Below are 20158 nucleotides of genomic sequence, written 5' to 3' on the forward strand. Positions count from 1 at the left end.
AGTAAAAGGGCATAATCCTTTGCATATTTCGGTAAAATCACTTTTAATCGTGATTATCTCTCCCGATACCAGCCTTTCGTGCGGCGTTTCCCGCGTTTTTGCGTTCAGTGTGCCACCTGGGAGCGGCGTCGCGAATCAGATAGCAGACGGCGAACGGGCCATAGGAAATGCACGTCTGCCATTTTTGTTATCTTTCTAATAATTCGTTACTCCCGAGTTGACGTCTGAAAAAAATAAGCAAAAAACTTTGGAATGAACGACGTTCGTGTGCCCAATTTCAGGTATGTAAGTTTGAAATTCGATTTTTGCTAGGCGTGCCAAATGTGAAAGTTTTTACGGCCGCACCCTGTAGATGGCGCCACAGAAAAAGAGAAAACCGAGGGGTACACAATTAGGGGTGTCGCGAACTTTTGTCGAACCAGATTTTTAGGTCGAACTTTCGGGGTTCGACTGGGTCGAACCAGTTCGACGAACCCTCGAACTTTTCACCAGATTCGACCGGTTCGACTTTGCGGACAGTGTGGCCAGACCTTAATACACGCATGTCTAGGTTTGGAGAATTTATTTTTATGCAAAGGGTTATTTTATTTTATGAACAGTTGGAATTAAAAGAAACCAATTCTAATCACTGAAGACGATAATAGCTTAATTTTTTTGTACTGTATTAACTGAAATAACCAATCAGCGGTGCCCTTAATTCATCCCTTAGCCATTACCATCCAATCCGAAGCCAACTGGCCAGCCTGTCGCGCATGCGCACACGAGTCGAACCTCTATACAAGGTTCGTCGAAATTTCCACGAAAAGTTCGAAAAAGTCGAACCTGGTCGAACTCGAACCTCGGCCGGTTCGCGACACCCCTATACACAATGCGGTCGCTCATTTGGCTCTCGTTTCCCCACCTGTTCATCTTACACTCTGGCTGTGACCGAACACTATTTGGAGGGGCTCTGGGATTTGCAGACAAGGATGAAGGAACGGATTAGGGAAAAAATTGCGGAAACTAAGAGGAGATTGGAAGATTGGTTGAAAAGACCTAGACAGGTGTAAAACTAGATAAAATTAGGCAATGGAAACACTTTAAAAAAGGGGGGAGTTGTTTTTTGAAACAAAATTTATATAAAAAAAGAAAAAAATAACAAAATGTGATGCTAGGCGGCGCAGGCTGCCGCCATTTACAAAGGGTACAGCCATAACCATCTATCCACCCATCCACTCGGGAGAAAACGAAACTGAACAAGTTTGGAGATTTGTTTGGAGCTGTGGTTTGGAGATTTGGGTTTGTCTTTGTCCCCCTTGTTCCCCTTCTCCAGGGATTATTTTCGTCATTCTTGTCCAGCTCCCTTGCATTTAATTTCATTATCATCAAGTTGGTAAAATCTGGAATAGTCTGACGTCAGATGATCTTGCGCTTGAAAAAAAAATATCTTTAGAGTTGTATTTCTTTACATATGCGTAGTTTAATATTGGGAAAACATTATTATTTATTAAGTAATTGTAGTTATATCACCGCTGTTGTCGGCAAGCGCTCAAATCACAATGGGCAACACTGCATTGCCTGCATTGCCTGCATTGCCGGGAACAGCAAATCGAAACGAAAAACGGGGCCACCGGGTGATATCGCGCATGGTTTGCGCATTTATGCGTGCTGTTGAACTCTTTTTGCCTGTATGAGAACGACAAAGCACACTAGTTCGTATGTGTAACATTCTAAATATTTATGTTATGTCTGTGCAGGAGTTTTACCAGCCTGCGGTTTCCTGTAGTGCACTGTCATGGAAGCCACGGACGAGGAATCTGATGCTCTTCTGGAGAAAGTGCGTCCAAACTCTGCTTCGATGACGGCGAAAAAAATACTCAAAGAAGACTTGGACTTGCACTACACAAACTTCTTCGCTAGGAGCACCGCTGACTATATCTTGGAGAGACTGGAAAAAGAAGTGGAGTATTTTACGGGAGAGCTGCTCAAGATCCAAGTCTACGGGAAGTGGCATTCGATTCCAAGGAAACAGGTGCGTTTCGTCAAGAATTTAAGGATGTGAATAGAATTTAATATTTCAATCGTAATTATCTTTTTTTTTTTCGCTTTATAGTGCATTGGTGGGAACTGACTTTAAACGCACAAGTTTGAGAGTGACTTTGGAACGGACAGGGTCGGCGACGTTTCGTTGTACGCGTGTTGGTGCAAAGCGCTTTACACAACGGTCTTGGTTCCCAAAACTTCCTTAATGATTTACTTTAGTTTTAGAATAGCACGTTGATCTTGCCATGGCAAGACAGCTTGCCTTGGCAAGACAGCTTGCCTTAAATACGTGAGTGAGAGTGATTGAAGTGTTATGTAGTTGGCTTTACCAACTCTCGGGTAGAAAAGTGCTGGATCTCATGGCAATAAATCTCCGAACCGGCCACTTATGGCGAAGAAAGTACATAATACAAAACAAGTGTAATTTGCAACTGTTCGTAGTGTAGTGGAACACGACACGCAGGCTCCGAGAGCCGGTGACGAGGTCGAAGCAGCTCGCTCCCGGCGGCTTTATTTCTAACCCACTTAAGAAACATGTGGCGCCCTCTAGGTTAGTGGCGCTGCTGTACATCTCTCCTTCTAACAAAGACAGAAGATACCGGTGACGTCTAAAACCTAAAACTCTAAAACCATCAACTCTTCCCAACACACAACGTTGGAAAGAGTATGTCTCCTCTCGTAACACAGACCGTAGTAATAGGTTGAGTCTTTTGGGGCGGACTATCACCCGACCATATCGAGACCTCTGAACTACTTCAGACTCGGGGTCCAAGGGTCTCTGACTGACGACGTCAGGGGTTGCTGGACGGCTGAGAGTCCACTGCTGCAGACCAAGAGGTCCATAAGTGACTCGTCCGACTCCCGAAGATCAGGAGGTTCTGGAACAGGCGCCACTGGAGGCTTGTACGGCACCAGATGCTTCCGGTCTTGCTGCATAACTCCTCGGGGTGTCTCCACCACGTAAGAACGTGGTCACTGCACTTCGCTCAGAACCTTGGCACCGCACTGGACTTCCGCCACCCAGACATCCTCGCCTGTAGCGAGCGAATGCAGTTCCTCTGCCGCATGTCGACGATTGAAGTCGGTGGCCTGCCGACGCTTATCTGCCTTGTCCTTGTTGAGGAAGCCCTCCGTCGATGGCCAATCGGGTCTCAGTTTCTTCGACGACTTCGGTAAGCTGGTTCGCAGCCGTCGTCCCATCACCAGCTGTGCGGGGCTGAACCCAGACGGCCCAGGGGTGTCTCTGAAGACCAGTAACGCCAGAAAAGGGTCGTCGTTCTTGGAGAAGAGGCCCTTGATCGTCCGGACCGCGCGCTCAACTTCCTCGTTGGATTGAGGATAGCGCGGGCTGCTCGTCACGTGCGAAGTCCGCAAACTCCTGAGCCGCAAACTGCGGGCCATTGTCGCTTCGGATGAGCTCTGGAATGCCAAAGCGTGACACTACACTTTTTACCGCCTCGACCACTGATGAGCACGTTGTGCTTCTTAGTGTGATCACTTCAGGGTATCATGAAAAGTAGTCAATAATCAATAGGAAGTCTTGGCCGTTAAATTGAAACAAGTCAATTCCCAGCTGCTGCCAGGGCAGCTCGGGCAAAGGTGATGGCAAGAGAGGCTCTGCACGTTGGATTTGTGTAGTCGCACACTGCTCGCAGTTCTCCACCATAGACTTGATCAGCTTGCTGATTCCTGGCCACCATACAGAGTCACGCGCTTGTCCTTCCATGACAAGCTGGCCATGAACGTTCTTAGAACTTCCAGCGCGTGCCCACCAGGGCCTGTCAGATCGCCTTCCGGACGCTTGGATGCCCGAAAACGTATTTGGAATGACGGACACCTCAGCACCACTGTCCACCTTAAAGCTCGGGGCAAGTTCGTTGACCTTGACCTCGACGAACTTGCTTCTGGGGCAGGTCGCGACTCGCCGTGCTGACAGCACCAAGTTCAATTGATGCCAACTTGCCTTTGCGGGACATACTTTGCTCGCGGGACATTCCGTGCGCGGATGAGGAGACCGTTCACAGTAGACGCCAAGAGAGGGACTTGATCCGCTTGCTGCCTGCACGCGCGCTTGTCTCGGCGGGCGGTGTCTTTTCACCTTAGCCGCATCAATGTTCAGCGCAGTGGTCGCCAATGATACCGCTGACTCTCAGAGTTTTTGTTCTGTTTCGGAATCTTCATGCTGACGCACCAGAACTAGAGCTTCCTCGAGCGTCAACTTCGAGTTTCGGCAGAATTGGTCTGATAAGTTAGTATCGAGCAGCCCGACAACAAAGCGGTCCCTTGTCAGACGGTCCTCGACTTCCGGTGGGCGGTAGTTACAACGCTTCGCCATGTTGCAAAGCGCCATGTAAAAAGAATCCGCTGACTCTCCGGACTGCTGAGTACATCTGTGGAAACGCGCGCTTTCGTATAGTTCGTTCACAGGGTGCACGGAGTAGCTGTCAAACTTTTCCTTGACCTTGGCGTAGTCGCCGAGCTCGTCCTCGCCAAGCCCGAGTGACGTCAAGACGATGCGGGCTTGAGATCTCATGCAGTACAGCAACGTCCGAGTGCGCACTTCATCCTTTGCCGTGTAGAGCCCCGAAGCAAAAGAATAGTCTTCAAACCGCAGGATCCACTGCGGCCATTAACCTGCATTTTTGAAATCGAACGGCTGCGGCGGCCGTACGACGAAGCTGCTGGCTGCGGTCATTGTAGCTTTCTGCTCCTCACTGGCCATTTTGTAGTGCAACCGTCGGCGTCGGAAGGATCGAGACTGCCGCAGTCGGCTGGAAGGCGCAAGATGAAGCGGGCCGCCACTTCTGACACCATGTAGTGGAACATGACACGCAGGGTCCGAGAGCCGGTGACGAGGTCGAGGCAGCTCGCTCCCTGCGGCTTTATTTATAACCCACTTGACAAACGCGTGGCGCCCTCCAGGTTAGTGGCGCTACTGTACACATAGTACTTCTTACCGCTTTGTCATACTGCCTTTTCTCTCACTAACCTCCTTTATGAATTATTGCTTCTATGGTTTGAGTCCAAAGGATGCATGACGTCAGCAGAGGCTGCTATGAAGCAGAAAAATTATCTCTGGTAGCCTCGAATGACAGCACACATTTCAATTAAAGTCTTGGCGGAACGTCAGCTGCCATCCTACAATCCACATGCAGTGCCTTCATCGAGCGACTGCTTGCAAGAAGGTCAGGGGCCGCTTGCTCGAAAGAATGTGACTCAGTTTCACTCAAGCGGCTAGCAGTCTTTGAGACAATGCATGCTGCGCCAATTAAGCCACCTGCTAGAAGTGGAATTGGTGCTGTCTTAGCCTAGTTTGAACTCAAATTTGGTACCTACAACGAAGTAAGTATGAAATAGTGAGAAAATCTAGGAAAATTGCGGGAAAAACTAGGAAACCAAACGGGAAAGCGACGCAACTCTACCTTTGGTCCAATAAGAAAGCGGTTTGGGAGGGACACCCCACAAGGCAGCAAGTGAACCAACAAACTTGAGTGACCGCCTTCTGCTTCGCACTCCTTTTTGGCAGATAATGATATTTCCAGTGGGGTGCAGCCGACGACACATTCAATTGTCTTATATGTGCCGTGCAAACCGTAACTGCAAGCTGCATATTTAAGCATGTTTAGAGCCTATCCGGGCGTAATCATTCCTCTTATTGAGATCATTATAGACCTTTCCACTAGAAAGAGTGGAGAGGGAAAAAAATTCCCTCCCCCTTTCACCCCGCGTGTCATCTACTCCGCCGAGTGGGCTGTACCTAACATCCGGCTGGCGTTCAAACTCGGAAATTCTAAGCGCAGATGCGCGAATTTTGATGTGCAAGTTATTGTGTAATGTTATGCTCGATAAAAAGACTAATTGAGTCTAAAGGCCCGTTCACACTCTTGCGACCTAGTAAGCCAAGAGAGACCAGGGGCCCTAATCTGGACACTTGGCGAGAAAGACAGCGAGAAACCCGGCGCCTATGATTGGCCGGCGCCAAGGTCAAGTGCGGCGTCGGCCAATCACGGCCACCAGATTTCTCGCCGACCTTTTCGCCAAGTGTCCAGCTTAGGGCCCCAGACCGGTTTTTAAGCCTCGTGCAGTCTCTTAGGACCAGCTCCGCTGCATCGCATCCGGTCCTAAGAAGTCGCAAAAGGCTTAAAAACTGGACTAGTCTCTCTCGGTCTTACTCGGTCGCAAGAGTGTGAATGGTGCTTAATTGCAATGTTACCTGCGTGCGAATAACAGAAAAAAAACTGTGTCAGAGTGGCCGGTTGCTCTGGCAGAAAGTAAATCCAGTTGCTGTAGCTGTTTTACTATGCGAAGTTCGTACTGGTGTAGGCCTTAAGCGACAATGAGTGGAAGTCTGGAATAATAAATAAAAACATGCTCTCCTGGCGCAATAGACGCAGTGGTTGAGGTGCCGGCTGACTCCACTGCTATTGAAGTAGCGGAACAAAGATACGCTAGTTGATCATTTAGTGAAAGAAAACAACAGCACTAAAGGCTGATTTTGGAGTAGCCATAACTATTCTAAGAACGCGAACCACTTCATAACGGCACCCACGAGCGAGAGTTCGATGTTCGGTACAGCCCGCCGGTACAGCCCAGAAATGGAGAACGGCAACCTCCTGGTTCGTCGTCTGCTAGCAGAGTCGGGTGCGTGCCCTCTCTCGTTTTACCCCGCCGAACCTGCTGAACTTCCCGGATGTGTGAATAGGGCACTGTGGTCTAACAAAATGGAGCTGCCCTGAGAGCGCTAAATGGAATGGTCTATATCGCCTTTTAATGTTGTCATTGACGTCTTGCAAATACATCTAAGAATAAAAGTTCCTACAAATATTTCCCTTCTTTTTGTTTTTTTTTTCTTCTTTCTAGTGGAAATAGTTTTTGATAGCTTTTATTTTGGTGCTTTTTGCAAAAAGCAGTGTTTTTTCATACACTTGTTATGGAAAAGACGCAGTTCTACCTTGGTTACTGCAACTTGTCGGAGATAAGCATGAAGCCATCGCAGCCAAACCAAGACCGTCGTTGCAGCCCCTCCTTGTCGAAAATGTCAGAGGGGTAGAAACAAAAGACCGAGAGCATACCCCCAAGTAAAAACAGCTTAGAGCCGGTGTACAGTCGCCACATCGGACATTTTGAATCATCTTAGAGCACCAGTAAGCCAGCTCCAGGTGTGTTTCAGGAGTTAAATTTGAATTGAGACAAAATCTTGGTTTGGTCTTAGAATGAGTGTCATTTCGTTTTGAGCGATCGTTTTATCTCGCTGAGACTTCCGCTTGGCTGAGACAGTCTCAGTGACAACCTTAAAAAGTTTGAGCAAGTGGCCCCTGTTTTATCTCGTTAAGACTTCCGCGCTTGGCTGAGACAGTCTCAGTGACAACCTTAAAAAGTTTGAGCAAGTGGCCCCTGATAATACCAGCAATAGTCACGGGATCGATTATGATGATCTGTGTACCATGTGGTCAGGACTATAGATGGTCAAGATATGAAAGAGGCAGGAAAATTGGAGTGGAAGAGGCTTGGGTTTGAGGCTATGAGTTTGTAGGGGATCTCGTGGAAGTGTTTTTCTGACCTATGGGTTTGCGCTGGTGACACTGTGATCTTTCTTTTTTTATTGCTTCATTTAATTAGGTTTCGTACGGAGATCCGGGAACCTCTTACAGATTTTCCGGCACGTGCCTGCCGGCGAAACAATGGACTCCCCTCTTGCTGCGTTTGAGAGATCTTGTCTCGCAGTTTGCAGGACACCACTTCAATTTTGTACTCATCAACAGGTAAGGGCTTCTGTCATCCAGAACAGGGCAAAAGTAGAAAGCAACCTTCCCACCTAACAAGAAGAGCTAACTACCTCAATTACTCTGGCCTTGAAGGTTCAAGATTCATCCTCAGTAATGAATTGCTGAAAGCATCATCTGTTATCACAATCTGTAACTCTTGGTAGTATGAAGGGGACAGAGAGAATTTAAATTGCTTTCTGTCCAAATGTGCCAGTAGTGTATGTTTCTACTGTCACAAGTAACTTTATTGAATGATTGACGAGTGTTGCCTTTAGTTGTGATATCTAGCATTCCTTTGTAGTAGTGCTGGCATCTGCTGCAAAGAAAAGTTACTGGGGCTGAAATAGACCCTTTCCGAAATTCAGTGCCATCTGGTGGTTTGTAAAGCAGTTTAGGTTTTGCCATATCAATGGCGGAAATGAACTTGTATCAGCACCGTCACTTTCGCAAGTCAACGGCACGCGAGGAATTGTCCAGTGTGAGTTCTTTCTCGATCACCTTCAGTTCGATGATGACCAAGAACCTGCATTCAGAACAAAGCTCCAACCCACTCAGATGCCCCGAGAAAATTATATACACCCAAGTGCTTTAAAGCCGATTGTGTGCCGCCCACAGATTGACTGAATCTGAGTTATTAGAAATAAACGCTTACGTAGCTCTTGTGTTCCATTCCCACATCGCGTCGTACTGACCCCCCGAATGTACAGGCCTCGCATCATCCGCTTAGGAGCATCTTCAACGTCTTCCTTTATGAGTCACTAGGAGGCCGCCATTGGTATGGCACAGATGCCGTTCCATTGATGATGATAGTGATCAAAGTGGCCAGACTGAATTTCGGGAAGGGTCTATCTATTGGTGGAGTTTCCACACCAGAGACAGCAAATAAAGACATTGGTAGTGTAACCTGGGGCAGCACTTCTCACACTTTGTGTCACTGCAGGCTCCCAACTATCTTGGTGGTCATTTGCAGACGCCCATTGAATATGTTCATATCACAGCAATGTGTTGAACACATTAGTGAACTTAACTTGCTGTGGACTGGAGAAAATTGCAGTTGTCAGTCTGGCTGAATAAAATTCATGTTTATGGGCTTAGGCTTCCTATACACGAATTCAACTCTGTTACGTCACGCCACGGTGGTGACGCTTTGGGCGGACTTCCGGTCTGGGGCGGTGGGCGGAAGACACCGTATGAGACACGCATTCCTGTGTTCTTTTGGAAGAAATCAGACAAAAAACCTGCCTTCTCGTCAAAATGCTGCGACGGGGGCTGTACCAAAAGAGTCGGGAAAGGTTTGAAGATCAGTTTTCATGTGTTTCTGCCCCCTCCGTTCGTCCGAGAACGTGGACTGGGGCCGTGAAAAGGGCAAACCAGACGCTGTCGAACTACAATTGCTTGTGTGGGCAACACTTTGGGTTGAATTCACAGATACATGTGGTCGCCAGATGTATTTGTTTTGTTCCAACATGAACGAGGGAAAACCGCCAAGTTGTCTGGACCCTTCCCCCAAGGTTAAGTGCATCTTCAGATTCAAAGGGCCGCCTGATCGTCCGAACTGTCATCTGCTCGTTCAAACAAAAGCGGCGCATAGGCCAAGCTTTGACCCAGTGATTGCGATAAGAAGTAATTGCAGGCTTTAAAAGACTTTTAAGTGGGCTTGGTGTAAACAGTAGATACAAGATGTTGACCATTAATACCAGTGGCCATCGCCGACTTGTTACGCCTGATTCACTTGGTCTCTTCCCGCTTCCGATTTTCAGTATCGTCGTCGATCATCGTCGCTACCGTCTACACTTTCGCAGCACGAGCGACGTTACAACTGAAAATAGCTAGAAGAATCGCATCATGGTTATGGTTCCATTCTGCCTCTTTCACGCGAATGAATCGCCGCACGTCAAACTATTTAAGCAAAGTGTAGTGGCATAACGAGCCTTTATAATTTCGCTCAGACGACTCAAGTGGTAAGACATTGCTATGAGGACGTAGAATCGACAATTCCAACTCGGAAAAGAGTACGCAGACTGACACAGACGCCGACAACGTGACATGCCAATGGTTTGTTGACGCGAGACACGGTGCTTCTTACCCACACTCCATTGCGAATACGTTCGAACTGTGGTCTGCTCTTTCAAACGTGTCTGCTTTTTGTTGTCTGCTTGTTCAAATGACAGCGGCCCGTAAATCAAACGTTGACCCGGTAATTGCGATATGAAGTAAGTGCAGGCCTCAATACTTTTTTAAGTCTGAGGGTTGGTTGGGTTAAGTAGGCTCAGTGTAAACAGTAGATACAAGGAGATGTTGATCATTGTTACCAGTGGCCATCACCGACTTGTAATGTCCGATTCTACTTGCAATTTTCAGTATGGACGTCTACTAGCTCAGCTAAGGTTCACACTTTTGCAGCCCGAGCGAATTCGCGACTTAAAATAGTGAGCAGAATCTCATCGTGGGAGTTAGGCTTTAGCACCGGTTCTGCGGCGTCCACGTGAAATGAATCGCCGCACATCACATTATTCACGCAAAGTTTTACAGTGTATCGAGCCTCAATAACTTTGCTGAAGCCGCTCAAGTAGTCGGACATTGTTAGGAGGACGTAGAATCAACAATTTTAACACGAAATAGAGCACAGAGACTCACACCGACACCGACAACATTGCATTTCAATTGTTTGTTTATGGACGACGGCAAGCTTTTTGCCTCCCTCCATTGCGCATGGGCGGCGCCGGTGGCATCCGCTTGGGGCGCTCCAGTTTGTTTGTTAACGTGAGTTGGTATACAGACGAGCCCAGACAAAGCGTTCTCACAGTGGAAAGCGAAATTTACAACGCTCCAAATGCTTTCTCCAAGAAAGCCTGCAATAAAAATGCACTCGCAACTAGAAGCCAGCAAGAGTGCACTGTAACAAGTGGGAACGGTATTTTAGCTACATAGATGATTGGTCCGACGATTTCAACCCTCTTCGGTGCCTGGCCTTTTCCGGGGGAACGACCCCCACATGAGTGCGGACCCCTGCCAATGTTGCCAGAGGCCTTGGGGGGGGGGGGGGGGGGGGGGGGGGCAAACGTTTTTGATTGCCCTGACTTGCTTAAAGTGACCGTATTCCTCGGGCCCCAAAGCGGGACGCGTATTGGGAGGGGGGTGGGGGGGGGGGGGGTAGTTGTGTTGCGAGGCTTGAAAATTTTAAATTTTGGTAACAAATCATATCCTTTTAGTATTTCATATAGACCGTACACATTTCTTTTCATGCACATTTCATGCACAATACATTTGGTTGGAATATTTGATGTATTTATTTTTGCACATAACATGCCCATATAGTATCATCATCATCTCTGACAAGCGGATCTTGCACATTGTTCAGAGAAAGCACCCTTTCACTGGTGCAATTTTTTCGTCTAGTCGCGTCTTTTATCTATTCGCACTTCGGGAAAGCCGAAGCGGGACAAAACACGGTCCCACAAGCACGCTTGTGGGACAGTGGGACCACGGACGGAAAAGCGGGACCTGTCCCGCCTAAATCGGGATGTCTGGTCACTGTCACTTGCTTCCATCAAACTTTTGTACTATGGATTCCATTACTATAGAATGTGGTGGCATTGTCAAAATTATTGATGGCCTTGAACTATCCTCATCATTTGGCACTGACAGTATAAACTCAAAAGTTTTAAAAAAACACTCAAATGTACTTTTTTGTTATTCTAACTAAGCTTTTCAAGCAATCCCTCAATCTTGGTACTCTTCCCTGGGACTGGAAGGTAGGGAAGGTGATTTCGGTCCATAAAAGTGGCGATAAGTCTAGCCTTAGTAATTATCGTCCCATTTCATTAATGAGCATCTCCTGCAAACTTCTGGAACACATACCTTACTCTCATCTTGTTGCTTTCCCTAATTCTAGTTCTTTTTTTACCTCTGCTCAACATAGATTTAGGAAATTATTCTCGTGCGAATCTCAATTGTTAACACTTGCTCACAATCTTCACGTCGCTCTTGATCATTCTTCTGTGATAGATTGTGTAATTTTAGACTTCTCAGTTTCACACTGGTGGCTTCTTCATAAACTCACTGTCCTTAACATAGAACCCTATGTTTTAGCTTAAATTGATTTCTTTTTAACTAACCACTTACAATTTGTCCATGTTAACCCTTTAACGCCGAATTTATTTTTCAGTCGACTAAAAAAATACGTTTTTGCGGGAATGTGGTGCTTAAGGTGCTCTTAAAAAGATACAAACATTGTGAATTGTGACGGGTACCCTATTTGGCTAAAAGAGGTATGTCGCGAATTCGCGACAGCAGGCCACGAAGTCAATAATTTCACCACGCCATCTGAATAAAATTAATTTTTTTCACCAATAATATTAGCGTAGTAAAAAAAAAAGTCTCGAAAGGAGTGGAACAAAATTTTGCTTATTGCGTTCCCAGAACAAACAAGCAGCACAGAAAGCACCTGGCTTCTACTTTATGGCTGATGGAAATCAAAGAAGCAGTTGGTGTTCTTGTTGAGGCGAAGATGTGCGTTGCATTTGCTGCACATTACGTTGGTATGTCCCTTGCAACCAGGTTTCTTGCATCGCTGTCTCGTGCCCTTGACAACCGGCCAATGTCCTGTGCTGTCCGTGCGGACGTCCTCGTTGGGGATGTGGCTCGTGGTTCCTCGTCGCTTCTTCATTTCGAGTTGAGCTTGAAGAGAGCCGGACGGTCGTCCCCGCTTCTTTGAGGAGAGGTCCTTTCCTTGTTTGCAGAGGGCTTCCGCAATTCCAAGCCGGAATTTCAGCAGGTCTCTCTGCTTATTCTTTAGAACGCCCAGTGACTGACAGTCTCGTCGGTAGAGGAGCCAGCTCACAACAAATCACCGTGTCCAAGAAGTGAAAAAAAAGCTTGAGGTAAAATTTGTTTGACCTCAACTGGATCTGATAGTATGCTATCAGTGCATCAAGGAGATCAACACCTCCCATGTACAGGGTGTCACAAAAGAAAATTTACACAGTCTTTTTTACCGCAAAAATAAACTAGGCATCGCCGAACGCTCATTCTCCGCGCAAAGGTAGTGCTATAGGTCACAACCAGATGCCAAAGTTTCAGCCCGATCCGATAACTTCATCAAAAGTTATAAGTGATTTTCTGAAAATTTCAATGGGAAAATGGCGGCCGACGGAGTTTTCACACACATGGGGCTCTATGGCACCAGAAACCGAAAACCGGCGAAAATGGGCTCCATTTTCCCATTGAGATTTTCAGAAAATCACTAATAACTTTTGATTAACTTATCGGATGGGGCTGAAACTTTGGCATCTGGTTGTGACCTCTAGCTCTACCTTTGGGCGGAGAATGAGCGTTCGGCGATGCCTAGTTTATTTTTGCGGTAAAAAAGACCGTGTAAATTTTCTTTTGTGACACCCTGTACTTGTTGTACGTAACAACTGCGCTAGGACACTCAACCTGGACAGACTTCTTTTCACGCCTATCCCACCTCATGACAGTGGAGACGGGTTGTGCACCGGCAAAGCTACTTGCGGTGGTCGCCGATCGGTTGTCGTACCACTTGACAACGATCACCTTCTGGTTATCCACCACTGCCTCGTACTCTTCTGCACTTCCTCGTCCTCTCTTGCGGAGTTCTGTGTCCGAGGCCATTTTGCAACCCTGCAGTCGATTTGCACGCACAGTACCAAGGGCATATATGCCTCTTTGTGCCAAAGTCACGAGAAGCTTCAGAGACGTGAACTAATTGTCAAAGTACAGAAGGTGGCCCAGTTGAGGCTGCACGCACTGAGCCAGTTTTATGACGACGTTACCACTTGCCCCGATGTCAGGAAAACCCGGCACTTGATCGATGTGGCCAGTGTACACGTCAAAAGTGTGTACAACACCCCTGGAGTCACGTAGCATGAATATTTTGTAACCCCACTTGTGAGGCTTCTTGGGGAGGTATTGCTTGATGCTGGAGTGCCCTTTGAAGGGAACCATCTGTTCGTCCACACAGAGGCATTGTTCCTGAGGAATCTCCTCGAATTTCGGGAGCAGCATCTCGAGAAGCGGGCGAATCTTGAACAGTCTATCCTTCGGCGAGCTGTCGGCTGGTGGCATGCTGAGGTTGTCGTTGAAGTGCAGCGAGGATTTGATCTCCTCCCACCTGTCGCGCGTCATAATATCGGCCACAACTGGTAGTCTGCATTCAGCTGACCAGTACAAACGAGATCGTGGTAGCTGGAAGATCGACATGTAGACAGTGCAGCCTAGAAACTGCCCAAGTTCCACCCGGGACAAGGCTAGAGGCTTATTCGGGTTTTGCTGTACTGCATAAAGATTGCTCTGCTGCACAATTAGATTGAACACGTTGTCGTCGAAGAATCCCTGGAAGTACTCGATTGGGGACCTGACGGCCGCGCTCTCATGCGCAGTGCTTTTCCACTGAGGAACGTCATTACTCAGAGATGAAGATGTTTTTGACCAGTGCACTAGCCGATTCACTCCTTTCGAGGAAGCTGGCACCGATTCTTCTTCTTCTTCTTCACTTTCTTCGCTTGTGTCATTATCGGGGGGTGCGTTGAACTGTTGGGGAGGGTTGTAGTCCGCATCCTCATTGTCAGTGTCACTTAGGCAGCTGTCGTCGCTTCCGTCTTCGGGTGGTAAACGCGTCCTACACGGAATTTTCTTCCCATAGAGGGAGCGAGCTTCCATGACTTACAATATATAAAGTATCTCTCATTGAAACTAAGTCGTAAGCCAGAAATATTTTTTGTTTTAGATTAGCCAAACTGCGACTTGCAAATCACTGAATGCCGAGTGTCGCGAATTCGCGACAAAGCGAACAGAACATCTTATTTTCTGAAAGACCTCAGTATTAAAAGGATGTGTGCTTTGTGCAGTTAGTTGGGACCAAATTTAAGCTAGAAACAATTCTAAAACGACAACTCATTTCTCGATTACGCTAGAAGGACAGCTGGTAATTCGAAAACCACGTGCTCTGAAATCTTGTCCACCGGCAAAAGTTGTTTACGGCGCAAAGTACACCGGGCGGCCGACAGATGGCGCAAGCATACCGTGGCGCTTTGGTAGGTACGTCGCGATTTCGCGACAGTCGGCGCGGGGCTCATAGATGACGGAAAGATTTTATACAGTGAACTAAGTGGTATGTCGCGAATTCGCGACATACGTCCTTAAAGGGTTAACGGCTGTAACTCAGTCCATTCACCAGTAAGTTCAGGCGTTTCCCAAGGTTCCGTACTAGATACTCTTTTATTCCTTATTTATATTAATGATTTACCTATTCATGTTTCTTCATCCATCTTTCTGCCTACATCTTTCACAGTTAAGGACCACACTGACCTTACTATAAGGTATAGACCTTTCCATCCTCCTCCGCATGGGCGCTGCCATCTTGGAATCACGTGACGCGGCAGCCATTAGGTTGCTGCAACTTGCTGCTCCGCTCTCCCCTCCGCGCCTTGGCGGATGCGGTGTATCCGTGTTTTTCGTCGCGTTTCACCGCGCTTGCTTGCCTTACTTCGGAAACTGTAGTCCGATACGTCTACTCGAAGACTCCTGAGGTTTGTTTACTAATAGTGGCGAAACATTCTCAGTAAGAAGCGCGTATATTTATATCGCGCATTTAGGATTGCAAGGGGTCAAGAATAGTCAGCACAAGGAGACTATCTGTATTCCGTGAAAGTATCGTTCTTTGTATTCATAATATATCGAAAACAGTTTCTTTTGATTATGTGAGGAAACTCGCGGAAGAGATAGACAACGAAATTTTAACTTGTATTTTACCTGAGGCTAAAAGTAAAGGTACGTTAACATCAAGCGATTTTTTTGTTCAAAATATCACACCTACATGTGTATGAGGTTCTCAATCTCCTTTTTGCGACGTAGACACTCGGTTGGTCGGTTTACTTATGAATTTTAAGAAATTGTATACTATGCTTAATTTACTTAACAGAAAGGTTGGGACCTCCCGCGTAAGAAACTGTCACATACACTTAACAGTAGCGAGTAGTCCTTGTCCTTGCGCTGTTTGTTTTCCGCTAATATGAATGATTAACTAGCCCAATCGTCGTATCTATTTACAAATTCAAAACGCGGTTTGGGTTCGGCGCATGCGCAATAATGACGACGCTTTTTTTGTTTTTGCTTACGTTGTTTTATCTTTTGCCAGCATCTAAAATCCGCAATAATTGAAGTCCCCCCCCCCAAAAAAAACAAAAAAAAACAACAACAACAAAAAAAAGCAAAACAAAAAAAAAAGAGCCGTCTTAATAACAGTATTTGAGTCCAGGATTGTCCATGGCGAATAGAGGTTTACTTTTTGCGGCTGGCTACACCGAAATTTATAAAGCAAATTTGTGCTAAGAAATAAATATTTGTTCATACAGGTCCGTGAAGTGGTGCCTAGCGCTAGAATTCAGCCAAACTTTCCTAGGTATTTCTCCTCCTGCGCCCTTTAATTTTAATTGGCCAATTTTTCGGAAGACGAATGCCAGATTTAATTTGAAGGGCCTGTCACTTATATCATACCCTAAGTAAGCAAATGTTCATATAAAAAAAATGTATTCCCTAGGGCTAATATCGCGAAATTCTGCTGATGAGTACTTTAGCAGTATTGATAATTTAAGAAATTTCCTAATCAGCCTGTCAAAACATGCTTGAGTACTAAATTAAAAAAAAAAGAGACCGAGACGATATTATTTGTTTATATCAATTATCTGCGTCATTACACGATACGTTTTTATTCTGCGAAGTTCACTAAAGGCTGGGTGCCCACGGAAACCAAACAGTGAGTTGTAAACTCGCGAGTTCATCTGTTCTGGCCGATTCAGAATATTGCTAATCAAGCTGTCGATATGCTTCCCCCCTCTACATTCACATGTTAATTTCTTTATTAGTTTGTTTTTCTGGAAACTGGTGTCATCGGGTACGGTTATACACGATGGTAATCTTCCCTGCACATCAGTCAGGCGTTTCGCAACCGACCATAATCAGATACATCAATGGAGTTGGTAAGAAGAGCCCACAATTTAAGCTAAAATACACCTCGTAGTCATTAAAGTGGCTCAATACTACTGTTTCATTGGTTGTGTGCTACCAGGAAAATAATCATATCGCAAAACTGAGCAAAAACAGCGTAAAACAGCAACATAGCCGCGCTCACGTTGAAACCGAAACCGACCAAATTGAAGCAACCTAATGGCGCCGAGTGCGTCAGCGCCCTCTGTCCGCCGGTGAGGCAACTACTAAAATGAAAAGGTCTATAGAAGTCACGCTGTTGTTTAACCTCTTTGCATCTGCCGTGTCGTCGTCCTCGACAGCGCTGTATTCCGCACCCCATTTTTATCGGACTGATATCACCCGTGGAACGAAAGAAAAGGCACAATAACTTTTGAAGGGTACGTTAGGAAAGGATAAGCCTTATTTTAAATTGTTCCTGAATGGTAAGCGCGCGCAATGCACTTAAAGAGCTTTGCGGATATGAAACTTTTTAAACAGCAGAAGCATACAAAAGCGCCATTGGAGCATATGCTCCAACGGCGCTTGCTCCTTCTACCTCGAACTTTGCTGATGTTGCATTGCCCCAACGAATTCTGCTTCATGGTGTTGTCAGAATTTTCTGAAGAAAATGAAACCATTCACGAGCCTCTCGAACCAGCAACAGTGCACCCACGGCAGTAATTGAACCTAGTCTATGTCCAGGAAGGGCCGCCCTTTCGATGGTCTACTCGACGATTTTGAATTTTTAGCCCTTGCAACTGGCTTGCCATCTTGCCGATTGGTTTCCCGCAGTGTGTATCGCTGTTGTAAACAGTTATATGCACCACACAGATCTTCTTGTATCGTTTGTCATGCACTGGAAAAGAAGCTAACTGTTGTGGAGCAATCCAAACTGGCGGTACAGGCGGCACCGAGGATTCGGTTGCAATTTCGGACATCTCGCCTTCCTCTTGCTGTCGTACTCACTGCTACTGATGTTCATGATGATAACTATGTTGTCAGAGCTATCATTTTTGTCGCTGTCCTGTACAAGGTCAATGATTTCACCACCGGAGAATCTTCAACTCTTTCGGGATGCCATGTTCCTGCTGAACAACTCCAGCGGGTTATATAGTGTGCCTTTTGCCACAGCTTATTTACTGCTTCTGTGTAAAAACTTTGTGTAATTTTATTGCTGGGTTTGTTTTGTTTTTTCTTGAATATTGTTATCTGTGAGTGTTAGTATATATCTGAACATTATTATATTATTTATATGTGTGCCCCCCTACTGCAAGGGCAGATGCAGGAATTTCCTGAGGGGGGGGGGTCAGGTGTTGGTCAGCGTACCATGTGTTTAGGAACCCCCTCTCCCTCGTTTCATGCCCTAAATTTTACACATGCAGAAATCAAGAGGGGGGTCAGGACATCCAGACCCCCCCTCTAAATCCACCCTTGCCCTACGGTAATGCTCTTTGGGTGCTGTAGGTAATAAATAAATAAAAAAAACTGCAAACTTTATTTTTCACTTCGAAATGTGCATAAAAATCACCAAGGTGGAGCGGCTTAGAGTGATAAACTGGTATCCTGTTCACCAGGCGAACGTGACCCCCACTTGGCTGCCGCCATGTTGTACAATTTTGACCACTAGACACGTGACCGTACCTAATCCTGAGTCTTTTACGCAAAACTGAGCCGCGATTTGTGTTGCGATTGCTGTAAAAAACATGATAAACTATTTTTTCGATACTGTTCGCCCCAAAAATAAATGTATAGCTAAAGAAAAAAAAAATACAGCACCGCAGCTGGCGGCAGCTAGCAGAGGCTATGCGAAGCTGCCCAAGGTTTTGTCGTAAAAGCACATTTTGGCCTTAAAACAAGCAAAGCATAACTTATCTCTTTGGTACTGTTATTAAAGATCAATAAGCAATATTTTGTGCGCGGTACTTCGTTAAAATCTAGAGGTAAAACTATAAGGTCACATGTCTAGTGTTAAAAAATGTGCAGCATGGCAGCGGCGAATTGGGGGTCACTTTCAGCTGCCAGTTTATTGCACTAAGGCCCTCTACCTCGTTGATAAAAATATTGAACTTGAACTACCATCTGATGTCAAAAGTACTAACCAAAACACAAGTGGTGTAATAACATCACCATCCATAGTATATTTTAAAAAAAAAGAAAGTTATGGTAGACCAGCAAATTGCCGGCTTTGTGCCCTCTGGCCCTTGCTGCGGCGGCCGCCTTTGGAAGCGAATGGGTCAAGATGTGCAGACGGAAATTTGGATACAAATCGTGACTTATACACCGGAAAATACGATGTTGCACTTTTACTTTTACCTCTATTAGCTAGATGAAAGTTAGACCTATATTCCAGCCACTAGACGGCTCTGAATTAATGAAACAGTCCATAAATAAATGACCAATTCAACTTTTTTGTCACTGCCTTGCAGGTACAACGATGGTTCGGACCACATCGGGGAACACAGAGACAATGAAAAGGACCTCGACCAGAGTGCGCCAATAGCATCTCTGTCGTTTGGGCAGGCGCGGGACTTTGTGCTGAAGCATGGCGACGCCCGGCGCAAGGTCCGTCACGTGGACCCCGTCAAGATTAGTCTTGAGCACGGGAGCCTGCTGCTCATGAACTCGCCGACTAACCAGTACTGGTATCACTCGCTCCCGCCCCGGAAGTCCGCACTCAGCGTCAGGGTGAATCTGACCTTTCGCTGTCTTCTTACAGGCACTTGAAATACAGTGTTTTTGCTTCTGACCAGTCTTCTGGTTTCAGTGCTTTCTTTAGACATGCAAACAACCTACATTTCAATCATTTGTTCTTTTTTTTTTTGCTTTAGGTTGGTACAGTAAAACCTCGTTAATTCAACCCCCACTATTTTGGAAATTCTGATAATTTGAACTGCCGATCCGGTCCCGTCATACATGTGTATTAGTCAATGGCAAAAAACGCTCATTAATTCGGAGGGAATGCGGCGCGCTATGCATAATTCGGACGAATTCGACGGGTGGCGCTAGCTACCGTTTATTCCAAAGGGTATTACCGCCATCCATCCGAGGTGCACACGTGATTTTTCCGGTTTTCCCATGGTTCTTCGCTCTTCCGGTTCTCCGTGTTTCGTTTCCAGTTTTGTTCTGGATCGGCGTGCTACTCTCCTGCTATTCTCAGAAGCACAGCTGCAACAAAAAAAGAGTCGCACAAGTGACCGACGACCGGAGCGGCAAAATCGCGACATGCGGTGCTATTGTTCCCGAGTGCGCCGATAGCGAGAGTGAAAGTCATGTTTCATGCCTCAACGCGGGGTGGCCGGCAGAAAGTAGCCCATCCTAAAGCCCGCATTTTAACAGCTATCTACCCCCGTGTTGAAACATGCAACATGACTAGTACTCTTGCT

At 46.3% G+C, this 20158-nt stretch overlaps 1 protein-coding gene across 1 annotated transcript; it reads left to right on the forward strand.

Moving 5' to 3' along the window:
- Positions 1 to 1561: 1561 nt before the first annotated feature.
- On the forward strand, positions 1562 to 19521 carry LOC115314214 (DNA oxidative demethylase ALKBH2). The gene is made up of 4 exons (XM_029973289.4): positions 1562 to 1667; positions 1737 to 2011; positions 7642 to 7784; positions 19202 to 19521. The coding sequence occupies exons 2-4, from the start codon at positions 1775 to 1777 to the stop codon at positions 19497 to 19499; spliced, it is 678 nt and encodes a 225-aa protein (XP_029829149.2). The 5' UTR covers positions 1562 to 1667; positions 1737 to 1774; the 3' UTR covers positions 19500 to 19521.
- The last annotated feature ends 637 nt before the right edge of the window (positions 19522 to 20158 follow it).

This window comes from Ixodes scapularis, unplaced genomic scaffold (genome assembly GCF_016920785.2).
Source record: "Ixodes scapularis isolate PalLabHiFi unplaced genomic scaffold, ASM1692078v2 PGA_scaffold1__304_contigs__length_218370807, whole genome shotgun sequence".
Classification (NCBI taxonomy): Eukaryota; Metazoa; Arthropoda; class Arachnida; order Ixodida; family Ixodidae; genus Ixodes; species Ixodes scapularis.